The sequence below is a fragment of the Mustela putorius genome, unplaced genomic scaffold, assembly GCF_011764305.1.
Source record: "Mustela putorius furo isolate JIRA1106 unplaced genomic scaffold, ASM1176430v1.1 tig00003845_pilon_pilon_pilon, whole genome shotgun sequence".
Classification (NCBI taxonomy): Eukaryota; Metazoa; Chordata; class Mammalia; order Carnivora; family Mustelidae; genus Mustela; species Mustela putorius.
Genome location: NW_025421998.1, coordinates 74433062 through 74455268, shown reverse-complemented (window position 1 = coordinate 74455268; position 22207 = coordinate 74433062). Strand labels below are relative to the sequence as shown.

At 37.0% G+C, this 22207-nt stretch overlaps 1 protein-coding gene across 3 annotated transcripts in view; it reads right to left on the bottom strand.

The window, feature by feature from the left end:
• CFTR (CF transmembrane conductance regulator) overlaps positions 1–22207 on the bottom strand; it is a 168941-nt gene that overhangs the window by 92584 nt on the left and 54150 nt on the right. For all 3 annotated transcript variants that reach the window (XM_045062911.1, XM_004741906.3, XM_004741904.3), the window contains 4 exons: positions 21647–21893; positions 19661–19753; positions 12623–12805; positions 4763–4954 (listed from right to left, as the gene is read on the bottom strand). In XM_045062911.1, coding sequence (XP_044918846.1) covers positions 4763–4954; positions 12623–12805; positions 19661–19753; positions 21647–21893 — 715 coding nt within the window. The remainder of the gene's footprint in view (positions 1–4762; positions 4955–12622; positions 12806–19660; positions 19754–21646; positions 21894–22207) is intronic.

Below are 22207 nucleotides of genomic sequence, written 5' to 3'. Positions count from 1 at the left end.
TGGAGACATTCGTAAAGGAGAAGGGCCGAAGGCAAAGGATCCACACCTGACTTGCTCCCTCGGGTCTGCACACCACAAGTCATTCTATAGCACAGAGCTGTCTCCGGGCCCTTCCCCGTGATAAAGTCTTTAAGCTACCCCTCTGAGGGAAGAGTTTTCAGCAGACTGAAATCAGAAAACTATGTGAAGTATGTTGTGCATGCTGTTTCCTATCCACGCCAACTTATCCTACCAGCCTGCTCCTATGACGGCAGGCATCACTACATACGCAAGTGCTCTGTAGATATTAGAGCTGAACAAAAACACAAAAATGAGGAAGAAAATATCCCGTTCTCATCTCCAGTTCCAAGTCTGGCTGGAGCACATTCAAAAACAGATCAACGCTGGCAGTCAAAATGAAAACAGATGGACTCACGACTCTTCGTACTGGTGACCAGGGGCCCTGCGGGGGACTCAGCCAGGGTGACTGTGGCGGACACCAGCTGCTCCCCCTTGGGGACACTGTGGGTGTTTCATGGTCCTCAGCTCCAAACTCCTCCACATTTAAAAAAGAAAATCCTCCCTTGGGAAGGCCCCTACAGGCCTCTTCTTGAAAGGTGAGGAATATTTATTTCATGACAACAAGAAAAATACCAAAAGTAGAAACTCTCAGGGACTGAAAATAGGGATACCTTTGGTTTTGACTAAGATAGTCTAGCACCTGTAATTCCTTTCCTTACTCCCTACTCAGTAACATACTCCTGCCATGGAACCATCTCATCCAACCCTGAGACTGTGAGACTCAGAGGGGAACAGCTGCTGAGCACAATTCCCATAACTGGCATGCCTACTCCAAGATATTGCTGAAATAGTCACCTGAAAGAATTTACAAAACTGCCTCTCCACGTCCTAGGCAGCATATACCAAAATAAATGTTTAAGAGTCACAGCTCTCAAACAATTTGTCATGTGGTTGGATAAATAACAATGTACAGGGAATATTCAGCAACAAGAAAAGAAGCAGACACGCTCTATATTCAGTGTACTCACTACATTTGCCAGTATCAAGTACAGAGAATTTAGGGTGCTGGGTGTATTTTTGCCTGTTATAAGATGACTAGAAAGGCCTCGTTGCAACAGTCAGCGGGACAGGAGAGAGCAGGGACTCAGATCATTAGAAATGAAAAGCTCAGTGTTTTGACAACTTAAGGCAAAGGGGAAGAAGAGTGAAGTGTACATTACAGAAGCAAAATGTATGTCATCATCATTATAAAGTTATTTATTCAAGTCTACCTAGTGGTGTCCTCCACTGGAAACCTTATTAGTAAGACTTATGATCTTTCTGTCTTGATCAGATGTCTCAGTTGTATGTCATTCACCTTCACGTGCTTCTGTCCTAAACCCATGGCAATCCTACCTATCCCCCTTTTCAGCTCCTGTCGTGCAAGGAATCCTTAATCCTAAACCAATTTCTCTCTTCTTCTAATTTCTTCAGGAAAAAAAACTCTCAGTCTTCCCTGAAGGCCCATTTTCCCTGACACCCTTTCCTTTGGATGGAAATAGTATATAAATATGGCATTCTTGATCTCCGCACAATGCCTCTGCTTAATTTCTGTTTCTTCTTGTCCCTTAAAACCATTATCTGGATTACTGAAACAGTTCCTGTTAGTCTCCCTTCTAGTCAGAACAACAAATACTACTACTATGATGACGACGACAACAACTACTACTACTGGCTATTTTATTAAGTAGTTTTGGTGAGCCAGAAAAATATCAAAATAAATAATATAATCTCCATATTGAGAGGACAAAACTCAGTGTATAACAGGATTAAGTAACTTTCTTTAGTAACCCAACTCTGTCAGATTTCAAAATATATATTCTTTCTGCCATCCCAGTTTCAAAATGCACCCACCTTAATTCTGTTTCTCATATTACAGCCAATTGATATATCAAAAATACAAAACTGCCTGCATCCTTCTTCCCCTGATTAAAGCTCTCCAAGACCAAATTCCTGAGATTGGTGTACAAGGCCCCCAGGCCGTGGTCCAATGGGTTCATTCCTCTTTCCACACTCAGTGCCTCCAAGTTATATTCTGGTTCTATCAAGACATGGTTCCCTGCACTAACCAACTGGTTTCACATCCTATGTTTCTGCTCAGTTCCTTTTGTCCAGAATACCCTTTCCACTTTTACTCATCCCTCAGGTTGTCCACTTTTAGAGAAAGCCTTTCCTGAACTGCTGAGGCAAACCGAAACTGGGCTTCCGCAGTGCCCTAAGAATACCTTTATTCCAATACTTGCTATCTCTTCCTTTATGTTTTCCCCCAACCAGCCCATAAGTTATTTGAGGAGGGAAAATAATGTTTTCATTTTGTACCTGCCCTGACCCCACCACAGTGAACAGTGTCTGGTACAGAGTTGTGCTTTGGAGTGTGAAAGGCACATAGAAACTAGAATCACCGCCCAACCCATTGCCATTTCTGGAGCATGGAAACAATGTGCCTGAACTCTAAACTGTCCAATGCCATCTGGTTTCTTTGACAGGATACTCCAACTTCTGTTTGGGTTAGGAAGAACAACTACCATATTTACAGATAACCACATTTATCATTTTTCTTAGAACCACTTTTGTCATCATTAAAGTTCACATTGATGACTTTTTATAGCCATCTTAATTATACCAAGTTCCATCTTATTTCCATAGAAGTCAATCTCTAATAAGAACTGACTCTAAGAACACATTTATCTTACATCACGTTCTCTAGCAGTATTCACCACCTCAAAAGAAAGTAGAAAGGAGCTAATATTTATAGAATAGATAATTTACACCAGACACTATGTTATATACCCTATATTCATCCCATTGAATTTTCTCAATAATCCAATTACCATTTATTCATTAATCTCCCACTTCTTCTGACCAACCTAAACTTCTACTTTATTGGCAGCTCTAATGTTCTTAATCAAAAAAATTCCTCCAAAGCCATCAATTTCCCTCTTGTTACATTGGAACTCCACAGTGAATCATTCTATTAGAGGAATTATCCTTGTACCACCTTTGGAGATTATTCTTTACATCAGGAAGACGGAGATCTATTGTTACGCTCCCTCTTTTCACTCCTACAGAAATCACTCTTTCATTTTCTATTAGAGTACCAACTACATTCCTTATTAATATGTTTCTTTCCCCTACCAGTCCATGAACCTCTCAAGTATAAGGATCTTATTCTATTTATATTTTTACGAAATGCAGCAAGCGCCAAATGTTTTCAAAATGAAGACTTCTTAACTTTTTCTAGTTTAAAAGTTTATTTGGACACAAAAGGCCATATACTGAATGTTTGCATTTGTGTTAATTGTCCACAACAATTAGAGATACAAGGTAGATTAGTGGTTGTTTAGAGCCAGGTATGTGTGCTGGGGGGCAAGGTAGGTAAGAAGAAATGGAAACTGTTACTGAAACTACTTTTATTTTATTTTTTTTAAAGATTTTATTTATTTATTTGACATAGAGAGATCACAAGTAGGCAGAGGCAGGCAGACAGAGAGGGGGAAGCAGGCTCCCTGCCGAGCAGAGAGCATGATGTGGGTCTCGATCCCAGGACCCGAGATCACGACCCGAGCCGAAGGCAGAGGCTTTAACCCACTGAGCCACCCAGGCATCCCTGAAACTACTTTTAGAGGAAATAAAGATGTGATGGCCTTTCCTTTGGATGGAAATAGTCCATAAATATGAGTATATGAAATAAAACTAATTTATACACATTAAAAATAATTTTGAGGTTGGTCATAGAATGAGAAAAGAATATGCTCTTCTTCCTCTTATTCTCTTTACTTTCGTTATTTTTAACAGCTTTATTATGATATAATTCACATACCATACAATAGTTCATTAAAACACAGATCACTATAACATGAACCTTTAGAAAATGGACTGTGTATTTTTCAGCTTGGTTTTCCCACACTTAGCATGTTAGTGTTAGTAAATGCTCATTTCATAAATGAGGGACCCACAGCTCTGAATTTATTATTAGTAATACAGCTATGGTCTATTTGGGTTAAATAAATATACTTTTATTGTTGGATTCAAATCACCATTTATAAAATTATTTCTTGAGGAAAGGTATATTCAAAGCAAAAAATAATAACAGTAATAATAAAGCTCACCAGAAACCTTCCAATACCTTTCAACTAACAAATAAAGCTTGTGATTTATCTTGCAAGACACTACCACTCCTATAACCCAGTCCCCACCTAGACAAATATCTGTGTTCTCTAAAAACACCCAATATGTTTTGGATAAAATATAATCACAATTTTATCTTTGATTCTCTACTGGAAGATCATTGCTCATTATGGTAGGCTATGGTTGTTATTTAAAATTACTAAAATCCTCTCAAGTAATTTTGAAGTATTTTTTAAAAAATGCATGCATATAAGTGTCCACTGAGGACACATGACTCACGAATGAGTCAATAAAATTCTCTCCATTTCATAAAGAGGTTTTATTGTAACCAAATCAGCCCATCATTTTAAAAATAAATTGTACCTTCTCTATGTTTTTGTAAGTCTCCTAGAGCAGGGATCATATATTTTATTAGTGGTCATATATTTATTAGACATATATATTTTATTAGTGGATTTACTTAGAGTACTTTGCCCATGTTGGAAACTTGGTTAATATATGTAGACTGACTTATTGAATAGGGGACTAATTATATATCTTAAGTAGTTTAAAGATTTCATATGCATAGTCAGAATTATGTCACATAGTGACTTACCTCCTCTAGCTGGCATGCTTTGATGACACTCCTGTATCTATACTCATCATAAGAAACACCAAAGATGATGTTTTCTTTGATGGTGCCAGGCATGATCCAGGAAAACTGAGAGCAGAATGAAATTCTTCCACTGTGCTTAATTTTGCCCTCTGAAGGCTCCAACTCTCCCATAATCATCATCAGAAGTGAAGTCTAGAAACAAAAACCATGGTTATTAAATTAAATCACTTGATCAAATCATTCTCAGAATATACCTGCCTCCGGCTATTATCCTAAGCAGATATATCTGTTCTGATTTTGAAGGATTCCAGATTAATTCATTTGATTCAAAACTTACTAAGCACTTCCTATTCGGGATATGCTGCTATGCACAAAAGATACAAAGAGGAATAAAAGAGACAATTACAGTGGAGTGTGGTTAAGTGTTGTAGTAGAGGTTCACAGGGATGGAGCCACTGATTCAGATCGTTGGGATGGGTTTGGAGAACATCAGGGAAAGATAAATACCAGCTAATATTTGTTGATACTCGGCCTATGCTGGGTGCTGTTCTTTGTGATTTAACTGCATTCATTTATTTAATCACAGCTATTAGAATTTAAATAAATTCTGTCCATTTATTTAAACCAACAATGTAGATTCATTTTGATCTTCATCTAACAAAGAAGAGATGAGGTAAAAAAAAAAAAAAGATAATATTGTTTCCACGAGCCCTTCTTGAAGAAACAAGGATAAAATCATCCAAGAAATGAATGAAGAAGCCTCACCAAAAGGACTATCAGTGAGCAAAGACTTTATATAAAAGACTGTGAACTAAAATTTAAACTAATGTGGGAATTAGAGTTGAAGAAGATAATTTAAATACGTTATATGCCCTGACAATAGGAAAAGTTTTAAGTAAAATACAAACAAAACAAAGGAAAGAGAGTATAAAGGAAATTTGCTGATTGCCTTATCAAGAAAAGCTGGAAGTCAAAGGATACCATGTAAACGTAACACAGTAACAGAAGCATAAGCATATTTAACAATACAAAGATAAAGCATTAAGAAAGATAACACAGGGGTGCCTGATTTGGTTCAGTGGGTTAAGCCTCTGCCTTCTGCTCAGATCATGATCTCAGGGTCCTGGGATCTGGCTCTCTGCTCAGGAGGGAGCCTCTTCCCTCCACCTCTGCCTGCTTCTCTGCCTACTTGTGATCTCTGTCAAATAAATAAATAAAATCTTAAAAAAAAAAAAAAAAAGAAAAAAGAAAGAAAGAAAGATAATATGACTGACTAAAATGGTATAGAAGAAAAAGAGGCAGCAGAGAAAGAAAAAACATTAACTTTATGAGAGCTCACATTAGGGAATCAAGGAAAGAAAATCCCGAAGATTTAACATAAAGTTATTATAAATATAATCTCTATGACAAAACACCTCCTGCACCTCTAAAAGTTGGAAGGTCCTTGGGCTCACATGTGGACCCCTTTCCCTTTTTATCCATACTCTGTCCTTCGGAATCTCATTTGACCTCAAGTTGTTACACTGACAGACCCCATTCCCTTGAAACCAGACCTGTATATCCAACTAACATCTCAACTTGGATGTTGAATATGCATTATAAACTAAATGCATAAGTTTCTTCCATAATCTTCTCAGGTAATTGTACCTTCAAGCTTCCAGTTACCCTTGGACTCATCCTTGATCTCTGTTTTTTTCATATGCCACCTTCAATCTAATTCTGTGGTATCTTTCTTAGAAACATGTCCTGAGTGGTGCCTGGGTGGCTCAGTGGGTTAAAGCCTCTGCCTGTGGCTCGGCTCGGGTCACGACCCCTGGGTCCTGGGATCTAGACCCACATCAGGCTCTCTGCTGGGCGGGAAGCCTGCTTCCTCCTCTCTCTCTGCCTGCCTCTCTGCCTACTTGTGATCTCTGTCAGAAAAATAAATAAAATCTTAAAAAGGAAGGAAAGAAGGAAGGAAGGAAGGAAAGAAGGAAGGAAGGAAGGAAAGAAGGAAGGAAGGAAGGAAAGAAGGAAGGAAGGAAGGAAGGAAGGAAGGAAGGAAGGAAGGAAGGAAGAAAGAAAGGAATATGTCCTGAATTTGATTACTACTTCCATCACTTCCTGGATTAAGCCAATATCATCTCTTGCCCAATTAGCCCAAAAACTCCCAACTGCTTCAAAGCTCCCCTTGCTTCTGCCCTTGTCTCTCTAAAACATATTTTCAAAGTGCCCCCATCAAAACCTAAGCCCAATCATATTACTTTCCTCTTAAAACCTTCCAATGGACTCTCATTTCCTCAGAAAGAAAAGCCTTACTCGTTACAAGCCCCTTTGTAAGACCTTTCAGGCTCTTTTAGAAAAGCCCAAGTACTGGTCTAGCCCACCTTACTCCTCTGATGGCTCTACCCTCTGTGGCTGACTGTGCCAACCCCACTGACCTCCTTGCTGTTCTGTGAACCATACAGGCTAAGTTCTATTTCAAGGCTTTCTCCACCCTCTCTCTGCAAGACTCTTCTGCAGGTAATCCACATGACCTTGTCCCTCACCTCCCTCAAGTCTCTGCTCAAATGTTACCTTTCAGTGAGGGTTTCTCTATCTCCTCTATTTAAAATTGCACCCCATCACCAATCTTCTTTTCTCTGCTTTATCTTTATAGCAATTTCCATCAGGTGTTATTACATATACTCATTTTTTGTTTGTTTGTCTCCCATAAAATGTGAGTTCCTTAGATGGGGATGAGAATGTGTTGTAGGTTTTGTTCACTATTATATCTTAAGGGCCTCGATTAATACTTGGCACAAAGTAGAGACTCAGTAAATTTGTTAAATGATATAAGTTAAGAATATGATACATTATATTAAATTATAAGGGCTAAATAACTTGAAAAATGAATTACTATTATATAAGAAACAAACCAATGGAACAGAAATAAAACTACAAACCAGATACAAATGCACAAAAGAATTAGTATTCAATAAAGGTGGCATCTAAAATCAGTGGGGAAAGATGGATTATTCAATAAACGGTGTTGGACACTGGACTGTGTCCAGAGGGCTAACCAAAAAATTGTGTTTGTACCTCATACTATATTCATGGTGAATTCCAAATAGGTCAAAGAAAAAGTACAAAAATAAGTCCTTAAAGAAAACACTGGGGGATGCCTAAAGGGGGGGAAAAAACCACTATGGAGTAAGAAAGCCTTCCTATAACTCAAAATCCGGAAGTCACGAAATAAAAGATAAATTAAACCTCTTTTTAAAAACTTATGCAAAGGGGCGCCTGGGTGGCTCAGAGGGTTAAGGCCTCTGCCTTCGGCTCAGGTCATGATCTCAGGGTCCTGAGATCGAGCCCCGCATCGGGCTCTCTGCTCAGCAGGGAGCCTGCTTCCCTTCCTCTCTCTCTGCCTGCCTCTCTGCCTACTTGTGATCTCTGTCTGTCAAATAAATAAATAAAAAATCTTTAAAAAAAAATAAAAAAATAAAAACTTATGCATGGAAAGCTAAAGGAAAAGAGTGTAAAATTGAAGTAAAACTTTACAACTTAGAACACACAAAAGAATAATTTCTCTCTAAAGAAATGATTCTAAAATCAAAAGGAAAAAGAAAGCAAATCCATTAAAAAATGTACCAAGTATGTGACTAGTTATTTCACCAAAAATGAAAATAGAGGAGACCTTTGAACGTATGAAAAAATATTGTACTTTATTCATAATAAGAGAAACCCAAATCTGAAAAAAAAGGGAGAGAAACCCAAATTAAAAATACATGGATATGCCACTCGTCCCTATAGTAAGACTGGAAAAGAATTAAAAATTAGATAACATCATCTGCTGGTGATGCTATGATGAAATCCACACTTTTATATAGATCATATGGTACACACATAGATTAGTGCAATCTTCAGGGATAGAAGCTCAATGAATACACAAATGCTTTACCATTTCAAGGAAGCTACCCTACTGATACACTTGCAGATGTGCTAAATGACATGTATGCAAGGATATTCAGTGTCATTTTGGGTTAGCAAAACTCTGGAAGCAACCCCAAAATCAATCAATTGATGATTCATTACATCATATAACATCCACCTGTACAGTAGAATACTATGCAGTTATTTATATATATATTCAAAAAATTAAAACTGGCCACGTGGGTTGGGGGAGAGATTGGTGAAAAGTGGAAAACGGAGCAGAAACAGACTGAAAGGGAAATTTTTCAACTTTTTATATCTTTTAATTTTCTAAAGTTTTTTTTTTTCTTAAAGATTCTGTTTATTTATTTGACAGACAGAGATCACAAGTAGGCAGAGAGGCAGGCAGAGAGAGAGAGAGGAGGAAGCAGGCTCCCTGCTGAGCAGATAGCCCCATGTGGGGCTGGATCACAGGACCCTGAGATCACGACCTAAGCCGGAGGCAGAGGCTTTAACCTACTGAGCCACCCAGGTGCCCCTAATTTTCTAAAGTTTTTAATTGTCAATTAAGTTTTAATAAATAATAATATCACCTAAAATACATTAGGAAGAAGGCAGGATTAAGTAACAGACCTCTTTATGTTATAGATTTCAGTATATTTTGTAATTTTTATTATATGAAGAAAAATCTAAAATACTTTATTTCTATGTAAAATCCTTTTGTATAAAAATTAAATCTAGAAATAGTTATTTTTAAATATTTTTAGAAACAATATCTTACATAGATGAGCTTTATAAATCTAAACAATGGAAAAGATCTTACTATCTATGTTAAATGCATATAATATTTACATTATATGTTTATATTATATGATATATTAATGTTAATATTTATTGATATAATGCAAATACTAAAATAACTATATTATATATGAAATATATAAAAATTATTTACCAAGCCTTCAGTCAAGGGTACCCAGTACTGCAGACTCTTATACCAATTTTGCTTAATTACAACAATTCACAGAGGTCTCATAGATGAAAGACACTTAATGTGGATTAGAACAAAAAATCTGTTTTCCCAAAGATTGTTCAATTAAATAAATTTGTATCAAGCACTAAGATACTCCTTGGAATACAGAGTAAAGAAGACATGTGTGCAAGGATATTCAGTGTCATTTTGGGTTAGCAAAACTCTGGAAACAACCCCAAAATCAATCAATTGATGATTCATTACATCATATAACATCAGAGTCTAGATAACTATAAGAGGAAAGAGGGATAAAATTAAACCTGACCTTAGTGTTTAAAGAAAATAATATAGATTATTAATATAGATATAAATTATTATAACTTTGGAAAATCTAGAGATACAAAACATACCCCAAATTGTCTATAGCCATACCACCCTGAACACGCCCGATCTCATCAAAATATACCCAAAATCTCAGAGATAGCCACTTTATCCATAAATGTCCTTCCAGACACACACATATATATATACATGCTTTTAAAAACACAAATTAGGGGCGCCTGGGTGGCTCAGTGGGTTAAGCCACTGCCTTCGGCTCAGGTCATGATCTCAGGGTCCTGGGATCGAGTCCTGCATCGGGCTCTCTGCTCAGCAGGGAGCCTGCTTCCTTCTCTCTCTCTCTCTCTGCCTGCCTCTCAGTGTACTTGTAATTTCTCTCTGTCAAATAAATAAAAAAATAAAAAATAAATAAAAAAAATAAAAACACAAATTATGTATGTAATATTTTATAACTTGTTCTTTCTTAACAATATATAAATACGTGTCCTTCACAACCATTTTAAACATCCTTTTTACTGACTGAATAACATGTCATTCTATCACTACACTAAAATTTGTCTAATCGATTCCTTAATAACAGATATTTAGGGGTCCCTCTGATTTTTTTTTAATTCAAACAATGTTGTGATGAATACCTTTGTGCTATAAAATCTCAGCAAACACACTAGGTTAAGTCACACAAGTAGAAGAATTATTCAGTTATCTTGAGAGCTTTTGATATATCAAACTGGGTGAGATGGGATTTGACTTCAAATGCTAATATTTGCAATTATTCAATCTTATATGTTAGCTAGATCTTCTGTCTGGTAGATTATAAGATACTCCATTCCTAATACTATGAAAAGCCTCCCTCCTTGCCTGAGCTGCCAAACCCTCAAACTTATCCCAAAGGAACCACTCCTTTCCTTGGACTTGGTCTTCAGAGCTACTTCTCAGAAGATGCAAATACAACTCCAGCCAGCGATTATCTGCTCATCAGTTTTTAATAGAATTGCCTGAAATTTAATTGTTGGTAAGTCTTGTAATTTCTGAGTCCAAATCTATTTTTGTATACCTTTCAAAGAAGTAACTCTAAGCATATAAACAGAATTTTAAAAATTACATGAAATACAATTACCTCTCAGCAGCAAACATTCTTGTTTAGATCATCGATACTTTGCTGATGAACAGCTCCTCCTATGGTTATCTTTTTATTTTAATAGTGAAAATTACTACTAATTCTATATAAGAAGTAGAAGGAAAAATAATACTTAAAAGGAGGAAAAGTTCTCCTAAGAAGAAAATATACAACTACAGCTACTATATTTAAAAGGCCTATTTCTAAAAAAAAAAAACAAGTAAATAAATAAAATAAAAAACCTGTCTCACATGTAAAAAACATAACTGGAGAGAGAAACAACCAAATTGCATTAGTAGCATTGTGGACACCAAATTTAACAACTATTTTCTGCAGCATTTTGTTTCCCAAGTTTCAAATTAAATTCTCCAAATATATCATTCTTCCCATGTTAGATATTAATGAATGTCTTTCAAGAATGTTTTTTAATTTCTACTTTTACATACATTTTTATCTTAAAGCTTCAGTGGTCCTTCCTTCCTTTCCCTTTCACCCCTGAGTTTAACCTTTCAGCTATTTTTGCTTTATAACCTATTAATTTTTGTCAGACATATCTCTAAATATTCTTGACTTATTTAAGTTGGGATAGGGGTAGGGACTGGGAAGCTGACCAGCAATGAATAAATCAACATTCCTATGTATTTCTTTCAAAAAGCTATCCTAGTCAGTAATTTTTCCTCATAATAAATCCTAAGCAAGTCTGAGTTCATTCCCTAAAATCCTAAAACAACCAAATAAGGACCTTCTGCCTATGCAGTTCCGAGGTAAAAATCTATGCCATGATTTTCCTGGACCAGCCCTGAAAAAATGTCTATGCCAAAGATGGGTAAAAATGAATAGTTCATTTATTCAATAAAGTTATTGAATGTCCACCATGTGTAAGACACTGTGTTCACTTATATGTGAACTCTAAAAAAACAAAAGAAAGAATAAACAAACAAAAATTTTAAATGCCCATAAATACAAACAAACTGATGTTTGCCAGGGGAAGAGGTATGGGAAGATGGGCAAAATGAGTAAAGAGGAGTGGGAGATACAGGCTTCCAGTTATGGGATGAAGAAGCCCCATGGATGTGTGATACGGCATAGGGAATAGATCCAGTGATATTAGCATAGCTTTGTGTGGTGACAGACGGTAGCTACATTTGTGAGCACAGTGTAATGTACAGAGGTGTTCAATCGTTATATTGTACCTCTGAAATTAAGGTAACACTGGTTGTCAACTGTGTTCCAATTTAAAAAAGAAAAACATTTTTAATAAATATAAAGATCAACATGTGGAAAAAAAAAACACTGTGTTGTGTGCCATGTATCACATAAAGATGCAGAAGAAAAAGTCACTGGAAATAAGACAAAGGAAAAAAAAGACTAAAGAATATTATCAGTGGAATAATTTACATTATAAGGGACACTCTATCCAAGAATTCTCCTATTACCAATGTTAGAATTTCTCCAATACATCCTCTTACACTACAAACTAGAAAAAGAAAGAAATGCATACCAAATTAAGTTCTCAATGATGAGAAATAGAAGACATTACCTTGCCTGCTCCAGTAGATCCAGCAACTGCCAACAACTGTCCTCTTTCTATCTTGAAACTGATATCTTTCAGGACAGGAGCACCAAGAAGTGAGAAATTGCTGAAGAAAAGGCTGTTATCAGCATTGGAAATTTTTCTGTCGTTACTGTTTTGTTTTGCTTTCTCAAGTAATTCCCCAAATCCCTGAAAAAAATATAGAAAAATACAAAGGTAAGTTTTTCAGGTATTATCAATAGGTATTTTTGAAACAATAGGTATTTGGTTCATGTATTAGCACATAAAGCACATGGCATCTGATCCACACTTTATAGCATGTAATTATATACATGAGTTCTAGAGTACATGATGGGAAACACTGAAATTTTTAATAAAGCATTTAATAGAAACATAACCTCAATATCCTAGATTGTCACTCACCCCTAAATTAAACTTTATTTAATATTGAAGAAAACATGTACCTTCTCCTATAGGCTGAGCAAATAAATGTTATCTAATCCTCAGCACAATAATAATATCGGAGGTAGATTTTCCAATTCACCTCTTTCAAAGCGATAGACCTTGTGACTCAGAGATGAAATGACTAAATTGGCCAGAGTGATTTACAACCCAATCTGACCTCTATTCTAACATGCCACTGGCACCTTCTTCTAAGAAGCGTAAAGCATTTAAGTAGTAATTAAGTATAAATGTGATGAGATTGCCAGATAATTCAGATGAGTTCCCTTACAGGAGAATAGTGGGAGGAAGGAATTCCCTTTTAAAAGTGCCCTGCTTCTCTATTGCCCCATGGGGAGCTTTAGGGGAGCAGTCTTCAGTCCAGAGTAACCAGCCTCAAAGACTGATCAGGAAGATCCTCATGCACACAGTCTTAAGGAAATCGATTCCACATCCTCAGGCTCCAAATATACTCCTTCCTAAAATCAATCTGCCTGAGATCCGCTTGCTGTTTATCATTTCTTCTTTTCCACTTTCCGGCTCACAATCATACTTGTCTCACTTGACACAGAAGAGGAGTTTGTCCTCAGTCCTAAGTCTTATTGTGCTGTCCTTCCTGGAGTCTAAAATCTTCTAGGACCACAGAAAGGGATCACAGAAGAATAATTTTTTCATGAAAGAGGGTCCCATAGAAACAAAGCCAGGAATACTGAAGGAGGAAACATCTCATTTCACCTGAAGGCAACCTGTGGGTCTTACGAAGATTAGAATAAGATAGTAGAAATGAGTGGCAGGATAAGGCATTTTAATTAACTAATTCTTTGATAACTTAATTTTTAATAATTTAATAAATTTAGTTGGTACATATTAATTATTTGCATTGTAAGGTTGTGATAATTTTTCTGACATAAAGCAAGCTGAAGTCTTGATAATGAGAACTGACTTCATAAATTGATTTATTTTCCATAAACTAAATGCACCCAAACTATAATGCCAAAGTTTTGACAAAAATCCATTTAACATGATTAGACAATATGTAATAAACAGGAATTACATGTCTTGCCACCACTTAAAACTACATAAGAATTTATGTCAACTTCACAATGTGTCAGAGATTATGTGTCATAGAATTCCAAAATTCCTTTAGGTCAAATATAAGCCATGAAGTTTGGAGACCACTGCTTTGAGTTTTCATGATATGGACAGCTAACATCCCCCTTAGTAATCAAACTAAAAGCAAAGCTTTTAAGAAGAAGACAATAAAAAGTCTTTTTAAAATAGGACAAAGGCATTTGTTATTTTGTTATTCATTTTTTTAATATTTATTTATTTATTTTAGAAACAGAGAGTGTGAGCAGAGGAAGGGGCAGAGGGAGAAGGAGAGAGAATCTCAAGCAGACTCCCCATTGAGCATAGAGCCTGACCCGGGGCTCAATCTCAGGACCCTGTGATCATTACCTGAGCCAAAACCAAGAGTCAGATGATCAACCAAAGGAGCCAACCAGGGAGCCCTCCATTATTTATTTATTTACCTCACAGATATTTATTGACCATCACCTCTGTCTTAAAGACCACTTCAGGGGCGCCTGGGTGGCTCAATGGGTTAAACCTCTGCCTTCGGCTTAGGTCATGATCTTGGGGTCCTGGGATCAAGACCCACATTGGGCTCTCTGTTCAGCAGGGAGCCTGCTTCCCCCTTGCTCTTTCTGCCTGTCTCTCTGCCTATGGTGATCTCTGGCAGATAAATAAATAAAATCTTCTTTCTTTTCTTTTTTTTTTTTATTTGACAGAGATCACCAGTAGGCAGAGAGGCAGGCAGAGAGAGGGGCAGAGGCCCTGAGCCAAAGGCAGAGGCTTAACCCACTGAGCCACCCAGGCCCCCTGAAATAAATAAAATCTTAAGAAAAAAAATAAAGACCACTTCAAAAATCCCACATGGGAGAATAACTATGAGTAGATATTAATACTGAAACACACTTCGTGCTAGAACTGGAAATCACACCAAATTTTATAGGAGTACATTACAGAGGGAAAGCAACTCAGCCTGGAACTCGACCAAGTAAATGACATGCAGGCTGAGAGAGGAGGGATAGAAGTGGGATCTCACAAGACCAACAAATAAATGGTATAGGTGCTCCAGGAAGACAAATCTGCATATACAATGGTTCAGGCTTAAGAAACAGAATATGTCTCGGAAATGGTGAGTGGCCAGGTCAGATTTCTGTGACAAAATGACAAAAGATGTCCTTGGTAAGAAGGATAATGCAGTCTGTTGAAGGCAATGCAGTCTGTTGAAAGTGGGACTTTTAACCAATAAGCACTTGGACCAACGGGAGGCTTCTGTAGCTAATAATCTTTGCTTCTATTTACAGAAGTAAAATGCTTATTTCAAGACAATTGGAAAATACAAAAAAGCAGGACAAATAGAAATCACTTGTAGTACTACCACTGTGAAGAAACAATACTTAACCTTTCAACTGAAATTCCTCCCCTTTCTCAGGACGCCTGGGTGTCTCAGTTGGTTAGGCGTCTGCCTTCAACTCAAGTCATAATCCCAGGGTCTTGGGATCAAGCCCCACATCAGCCTCCCTGCTCAGCAGGGAGTTTGCTTTTCTTCTCCCTCTGCCCCTCCCCCTGCTTGTGTTCTTGCTAATTCTGTCTCTCTCAAATGAATAAATAAAAAATATTAAAAGAGGGTGCCTGGGTGGCTCAGTTGGTTAAGCTGCTGCCTTCGGCTCAGGTCATGATCTCAGGGTCCTGGGATCGAGTCCCGCATCAGGCTCTCTGCTCACCAGGGGGCCTGCTTCCCTTCCTCTCTCTCTGCCTGCCTCTCTGCCTACTTGTGATCTCTGTCTGTCAAATAAATAAATAAAATCTTTAAAAAAAAATTAAAAGAAAAAAATCCCTCTACTTTCTTACCTATATATATAAATATATATGATTTTATATATAAATATATACATATAACCAGGGATGAAGGGTACAGGAAAGCAAATACAGTCAATATTATTGTAGTAACTTTGTATGGTGACAGATGGTTATTAAACTTAGCATGGTGAGAATTTTGTAATGTACATAATTGTTGAATCACTATGTTGTACACCTAAAACTAATATGTCAACTATATTTCAATAAAATATATATAATTTTTCTACAAAATTGAGAAAAAATAAGGTGGTGATCCCCTTTTTCTGACTTATAATAAGTCATCAATATTTTCATATACCATTAAATATTATGTTTAATTTAATTTTTAGTGGTAAGATAGTATCCAAGAGTATGAATAAACTATTTGCATGTGCTTTGCTGTAAATTGGAGAGCACATTTTTTTTTGGTATAAATTCCCACAAGTGGAGTTTCCAGAGCAAAAGGTATGTGAAAGTCCAAGTCTTTTCAATTGTAGTTCTAAATTTTCTTTCATCAATAATTATATGGGGGTGCTTATTTTCAAGAACCCTTAACAATACTGATTTTTTGGTTTTAGACTTGTTTTAACTTTTTTTGTGTGGTTTTATAGTTGAAAATGGAATCTCACTATTGATCTCACTTTTATTCATTTTCTCCCTAATGAGACTGAAGAGTTTCCATGCTTACATGTCCCCTTAGTTGTACATGAAATGCTTATGATATTCTTTGTTTTTACCCCATTCTTGTGACATATTTTCATGTATCTGGCTAATAGTTAACAAGTCATTGTAACATACTGAACTTCAGTGTCTGGTGTTGTTGAGGGTATCAAATGAGATCATATACATGTGAAAGCAATATATGGTAAGGCAGCAGTCATTCTTTTTTGTTTTGTTTAAATATGGAGCAGTATGGTGAGTGGCAAAGGGTTTTGGAGTCAGAGAAACAGGCTGACCTTTTAGCTCTTCCCTAATTAGTTATCTTTGTTCCAGTTGTTTAAACTAAGTTTCAGCTTCCTAATAAGTAAGTAGTAATTCTACCCATTGCCAGGTTTGGACTGAGTATGGAATCATATATAATTCACCAAGGACTTGCCCCTTGGGTAACTGGGTGAATGGTGACACCAGCAAAGGTAATAGCAAATACACTGGAAGAGGCAGGTGTGTCAAATTTGGTGAGTGGTGAATGTAAAGTGCTTGAGGAGCATGCAGGAAATTCAAAAAATATATGTAAGAAGTAATGAAAGAAGCTGGGGCCATAAATTTGCCTTTAAGACCATCAGCACATTGATGTCAGTTGGCCCTGAGCTTGAAGTCACCCAGAGAGAGCATGAAATGCTAAAAGAAAACCTAAGTGGGACCCAGTGCCCATCACCATGGAAGCAGCAGGGAAGAGGTAGAAGTTGTGAGCTGAGGATAAAATAATATGGAGACAGTGGTTACACTAAAGCTAAGTCATCAGTTCAAGAAGAAAGGAACTGTTTTCTTGGGTTGGCAAGTGCAGAATCCAGACTGCAGTAGGGAGAAACCCATGAAAGAAGAGGAAATGACAACAATTGTGGCAACACAGGGACAGAGAGAGGAATAAGGTTTGGAGGATGAAGCTGGGTGGGCAAAAACAAGAGAAGACTTTTTTTTAAAAAACTGGAAAATATTTGAATGGGAAAAGGAGTCAGTTGAAAGAAGTCATTGAAGCCTCTAGAGAGAGGACTGCTGGCCTCCTCTTCTAAGAAGATGAAGCAAGGTCGTAATAGTTCAGTCAAGGGCGGGGGGAAACATCTGTCTTTCTCATAGACATGAAGGAAAGAGGAACACATAATTCCGAAGGTGAACAGGAAGCTAGAAGCATTCATACATGATAATGGCTTCTCCTTTCTTTCTGTTTCGTAGGAGGAAAGGCCATGCAGATAATGAGAGAAGTAGGGATTCAGGAAAGTGGTAAAAATTTGGAATAGCTTCTGGGGAAATGGTAAAGAAAATTAACTAAAGACAAATGAAAAGATTTCCCAAGAAGGTTTACAAGCCCCACTGAGGTTGAAACAAGAGCAGTGTAAAGCTTACAAATGACGGAGGTGTGTTATTTTTCCCAACACCTACTTCACCAAGGTCCATAAAGTAATGTTTTGCAGCAAAGGATTCAGTGGAAGGAAAGTGGAATTGAGAGAGCTGTAGAAGAACTGAAATGACTGGTCTTGGAATAAGCAGATGTTCAAACAGGCAGGGTCCAAAGGGAGCACTGAAGAAACTAGAAACCTTGAACCTGAAAGACTACAGTACAGGTAGGATTTAGAGACAGAGCTGAACGGTTAGGAAATTCTGGGCTGGGAACAAGATTTCAGAGTGTAACATTTGCAAACAAGCACCACTATCCTGAGCAAATATGATCAAAAAGTATCCGGAGTTTGGCAGGTGATAAAGACTGAAGGACAAGGATATAGCCAGATGGGAAGCAACAGTCGGGTGAATGGATTGTAGACTATGACTTCTGGGTCCAAATTCTGGCTTCAGTTTCTGACAGGTGTGTGAGCTGAAGCAGGAACTTAGCCTTTCTTAGCTTCCATTTTGTTATCAGTAAATTACTTAGGTCACGGGAATGTTAAGTGAATTAAATGAAACAACACGTTTAAAGCACTTATCCTAGGTCTTGGCACAGAGTAAGGTTCTGAACATGCCACCTATTTTATAAGATGGAAGAAGAGGGAAATGGAAGATTTTCACAGCAAGCAGGGAAACAATTTTGTCTGAAATTGGGGGTGGGGGGAAATGTTAAACTTCTTATTTTCCCGTCATGCCTAGAATGGCCTTTGAAACTCCTAAAAACAAAGAAGTAAAATCAATCTGATCCCTTTCTGACATGACACTTTCCCACAAACAATTTTGCTAAGCAGATAAAGAATTATTCTCTAATCTGTATCTTCAGAAATGAAGTAAAGTGTAGTCCTGGCTATCAAGCAGCTTATATAAATAAAACCAGTTTCAGATATTTTGGAAAATGTAGAAATAGGATAGTGGTTTCATAAACTCCTATCTTTACTCCTATCTTTACTCCTATCTTTACAGATATAAATGATAATAGGAACTCAAGAGGTGTTCTCAATCATCAAATATTCCTTCTTGAGAGGCTGAATATCCTTGATAATATTTTTCTGACTTGGAGATATATAAGAGAATTTTTAAGAGGGAATGGAAATAAGTAAAAATAGAAAATAACACAGGCATGTGTCTTTCCAACATCTTTATGTAGACCACTATGTTGCAAGCACGCTGGACAGGAAAATGACAAAACAGAAAGGAGCATTTCTTGAGGAACTATTATGTGCATGGTACTCTGCTGACCACTTCACGCTTCATGCTTCACAACAAACTTGCAAGAAACCAGGCACTGGTTGCAAGGGAAATATTAATATTTCATTTTATGGCTGGAGAACCAAGTTCTCCACAAGTAATTTGATATTGATTACACACAGAAGAAATGGCAGAGCTAGAATTCACGCCCTGCTCTTGCTGAGCTCCCAAACCTATGAGGCTGGCATCACTTCCCAATTGTAATTGATCGAGGAAAAGTAGCAGCTTCCCTCCCAGAGCTACAAGTTCAATTATCATTCTAACTTTCTTGCCTATTAGGATGAAAACCAGATTCACAAAGGAGAAAATGTTGAAGTATTTAGAGCAAACAATTAAAGAAAGAATTCTGACCTCCTCCCAGAAGGCTGTTACATTCTCCATCACTACTTCTGTAGTTGTTAAGTTATATTCCAACGTCTTATACTCCTGCTTTTGTAAGAAATCCTGTTTACAAAAGAAGGCAAAAACATATTGTAGAACTAGAATAGCATTACTGCATTATTACACCTATTTTACACTCTGATGGTTCTGTATTCTGTATTTGGATTTTATGAAGATTACTGAATATATTAGAAATTACTTCTTAATAAAATAATTGTTCACAATGTTCTAAAGTTAATTTGCCAAGCACTTGGATTTATTACATTTGAAAGGCACTTTTAAAACATGTGCTATTTTATAAAACTGGTATTATACATTAGATTGTAACACACAACTGATTCTTCCTTCCATTCTTACATATGAACCTGAGTGATAAATTTATAAGGCCTCCCTGAGTTACCCACCAATGTACCTCAATTCAACATTAGGACAGACAGAAAGCTAACGTCTTCACATCTGCAACACCCTCCTTATTAGAAGCATCGACAGCATCACTTCTCTGGGTTACGTAAACGTATGAAGATCTGATATAACTGATTTGAAAGCATCAGAACCTTGACTCTAAAAGAAGGGCTTTATTAGACATTGGTAGGGTTCTATGAGGAAAGGTGGGAGTGTCAGGAAGAATTAAGTGGCTATATCCTGAAGTTCTCACTGCAGCAGGTATAGAGGACAGCCTGCTCCTTGCCTCACTTTTGCTTTTTCTCCTCTAGTCTTCTCTCACTCACTATCTCTGTTTTGGTTTCTCTCTTCTTCTCTGTTTTGTTTCTCTGCCGGTGTTCCTGTTCACTGACTCTCCCGGTCTTTGTCGTGTTCTCTCTTTGAGTCTGTATGTATGTTCATGTTCTCTCTCTCTCTCTCTCACTTGAGAAGGGTTAACAGACGAAATAAGATTAGTCCAAGGGCTGCTATGGTTTTGAACTACATTCTCCAATTAGTCTAACTGGGAGATCTCAAACTCACATATTTTCAAGAAGATAAACTTAAGGAGGGTGCCTGAGTAGAGACTGTGTAGAACTAGAGAGGGCAGTCCCCTTTGAGGGAGGAGTTGCCACAGTTTTTAAGGAAAGAGGACCCAGTTCCTACATATTCCAATTCTTCAAAAGAAGATAAAATTTATTGTATATGTAACATCCCCCAACTTTTAAATGCTCGCAACTAATGCAAATAGGTTGTTTGTTTTTAATTTAAAGATCAAGTAGAAACAGTTTCAAGCCCAAAATTAGGTCCATGGGCAACCACTGGCAAAGTCTGGCCAAGATTACATAATGGCAGAATGACCTAAAAGTGGCTCATGCTGCACCCTCATTTTTCCTTCTATCACAGTGCTTTTTTTCCTGGTTAAATATTTAAATGAATATCAAAAAAGTATAATAATACATTTTTGATCTGTACATTAATTATAAAAATTATAACCACACAGAAATTCATGCTAGTGATTCAATTAGCTTTCCATATACTGGGTATAATCACCTGAGGGCTTTAGAACTTCTCTTCCAAGCTACCAGCTACATCAGCATTGCCAGTGTGTGACATAAAATGCCATTCTCATCTATCTTACATTCTGGAAAGTATTTTGAAAATTTTTTCAAAAGTTTAAGGTGAATACTCTTAGTTTTAGCTAGAATATTTTATAACTTCCTGGTCAATTTTTTGCACATTCGCCAAGTTCATTAGAACTGATCTATTGGTTGATTACTTAAAAAAAAAATTCTCCAGAATACAGAAATAGTATTTTCTTCAACTTCTTTGATTTAAGAGAATCTCACAGGCCTTCATTTATTTCATTGGGCTTCATCACAAGGTCTCATTAGACCACACATAGATATCAAGATAGGAAATCCTGTGCATCGAACCAGCCCAAGACCAAGACTTCATTTCCAGAGAGTGTGCTTGCTATAAAAGTTCAAAACTGTTCTAAAATCATTGCATACGATGCAATGTTAAGTACATTACCTGTATTTTGTTTATTGCTCCAAGAGAGTCATACCATGTTTGTACAGCCCAGGGGAATTGCCGAGTGACTGCCATGCGCAAAACGATGCAGAATGAGATGGTTGTGAATATTTTTCGAAGGACGATTGTTTTGATCAGTGCATAGGGAAGCACAGATAAAAACACCACAAAGAACCCTGAGAAGAAGAAGGCTGAGCTATTGAAGTATCTCACATAGGCTGCCTTCCGGGTCAGTTTCAGTTCTGTTCTATAAAAAAAAAATATATAAAATTTGGGATTCTTATTAACTTTTCAAATACCAGGCATCTTGGAATGTAAAAACCTGACCAGATGCTCTCAAGGCTTTCTGTCTGTGTTCTGTTCCTAGCACCACCCTATATGAGCTGTGTGATTTTGGGCAAGTTATTTAATCTCCCTGGGCCTCAGTTACCTTCTCTGAGAGTGGGATGGTAATGAATGCACCAGTGTCTTGGACATCATATCTGTAAACATTATTTTTTTTTTAAGATTTTATTTATTTATTTGACAGACAGAGATCACAAGTAGGCAAAGAGGCAGGCA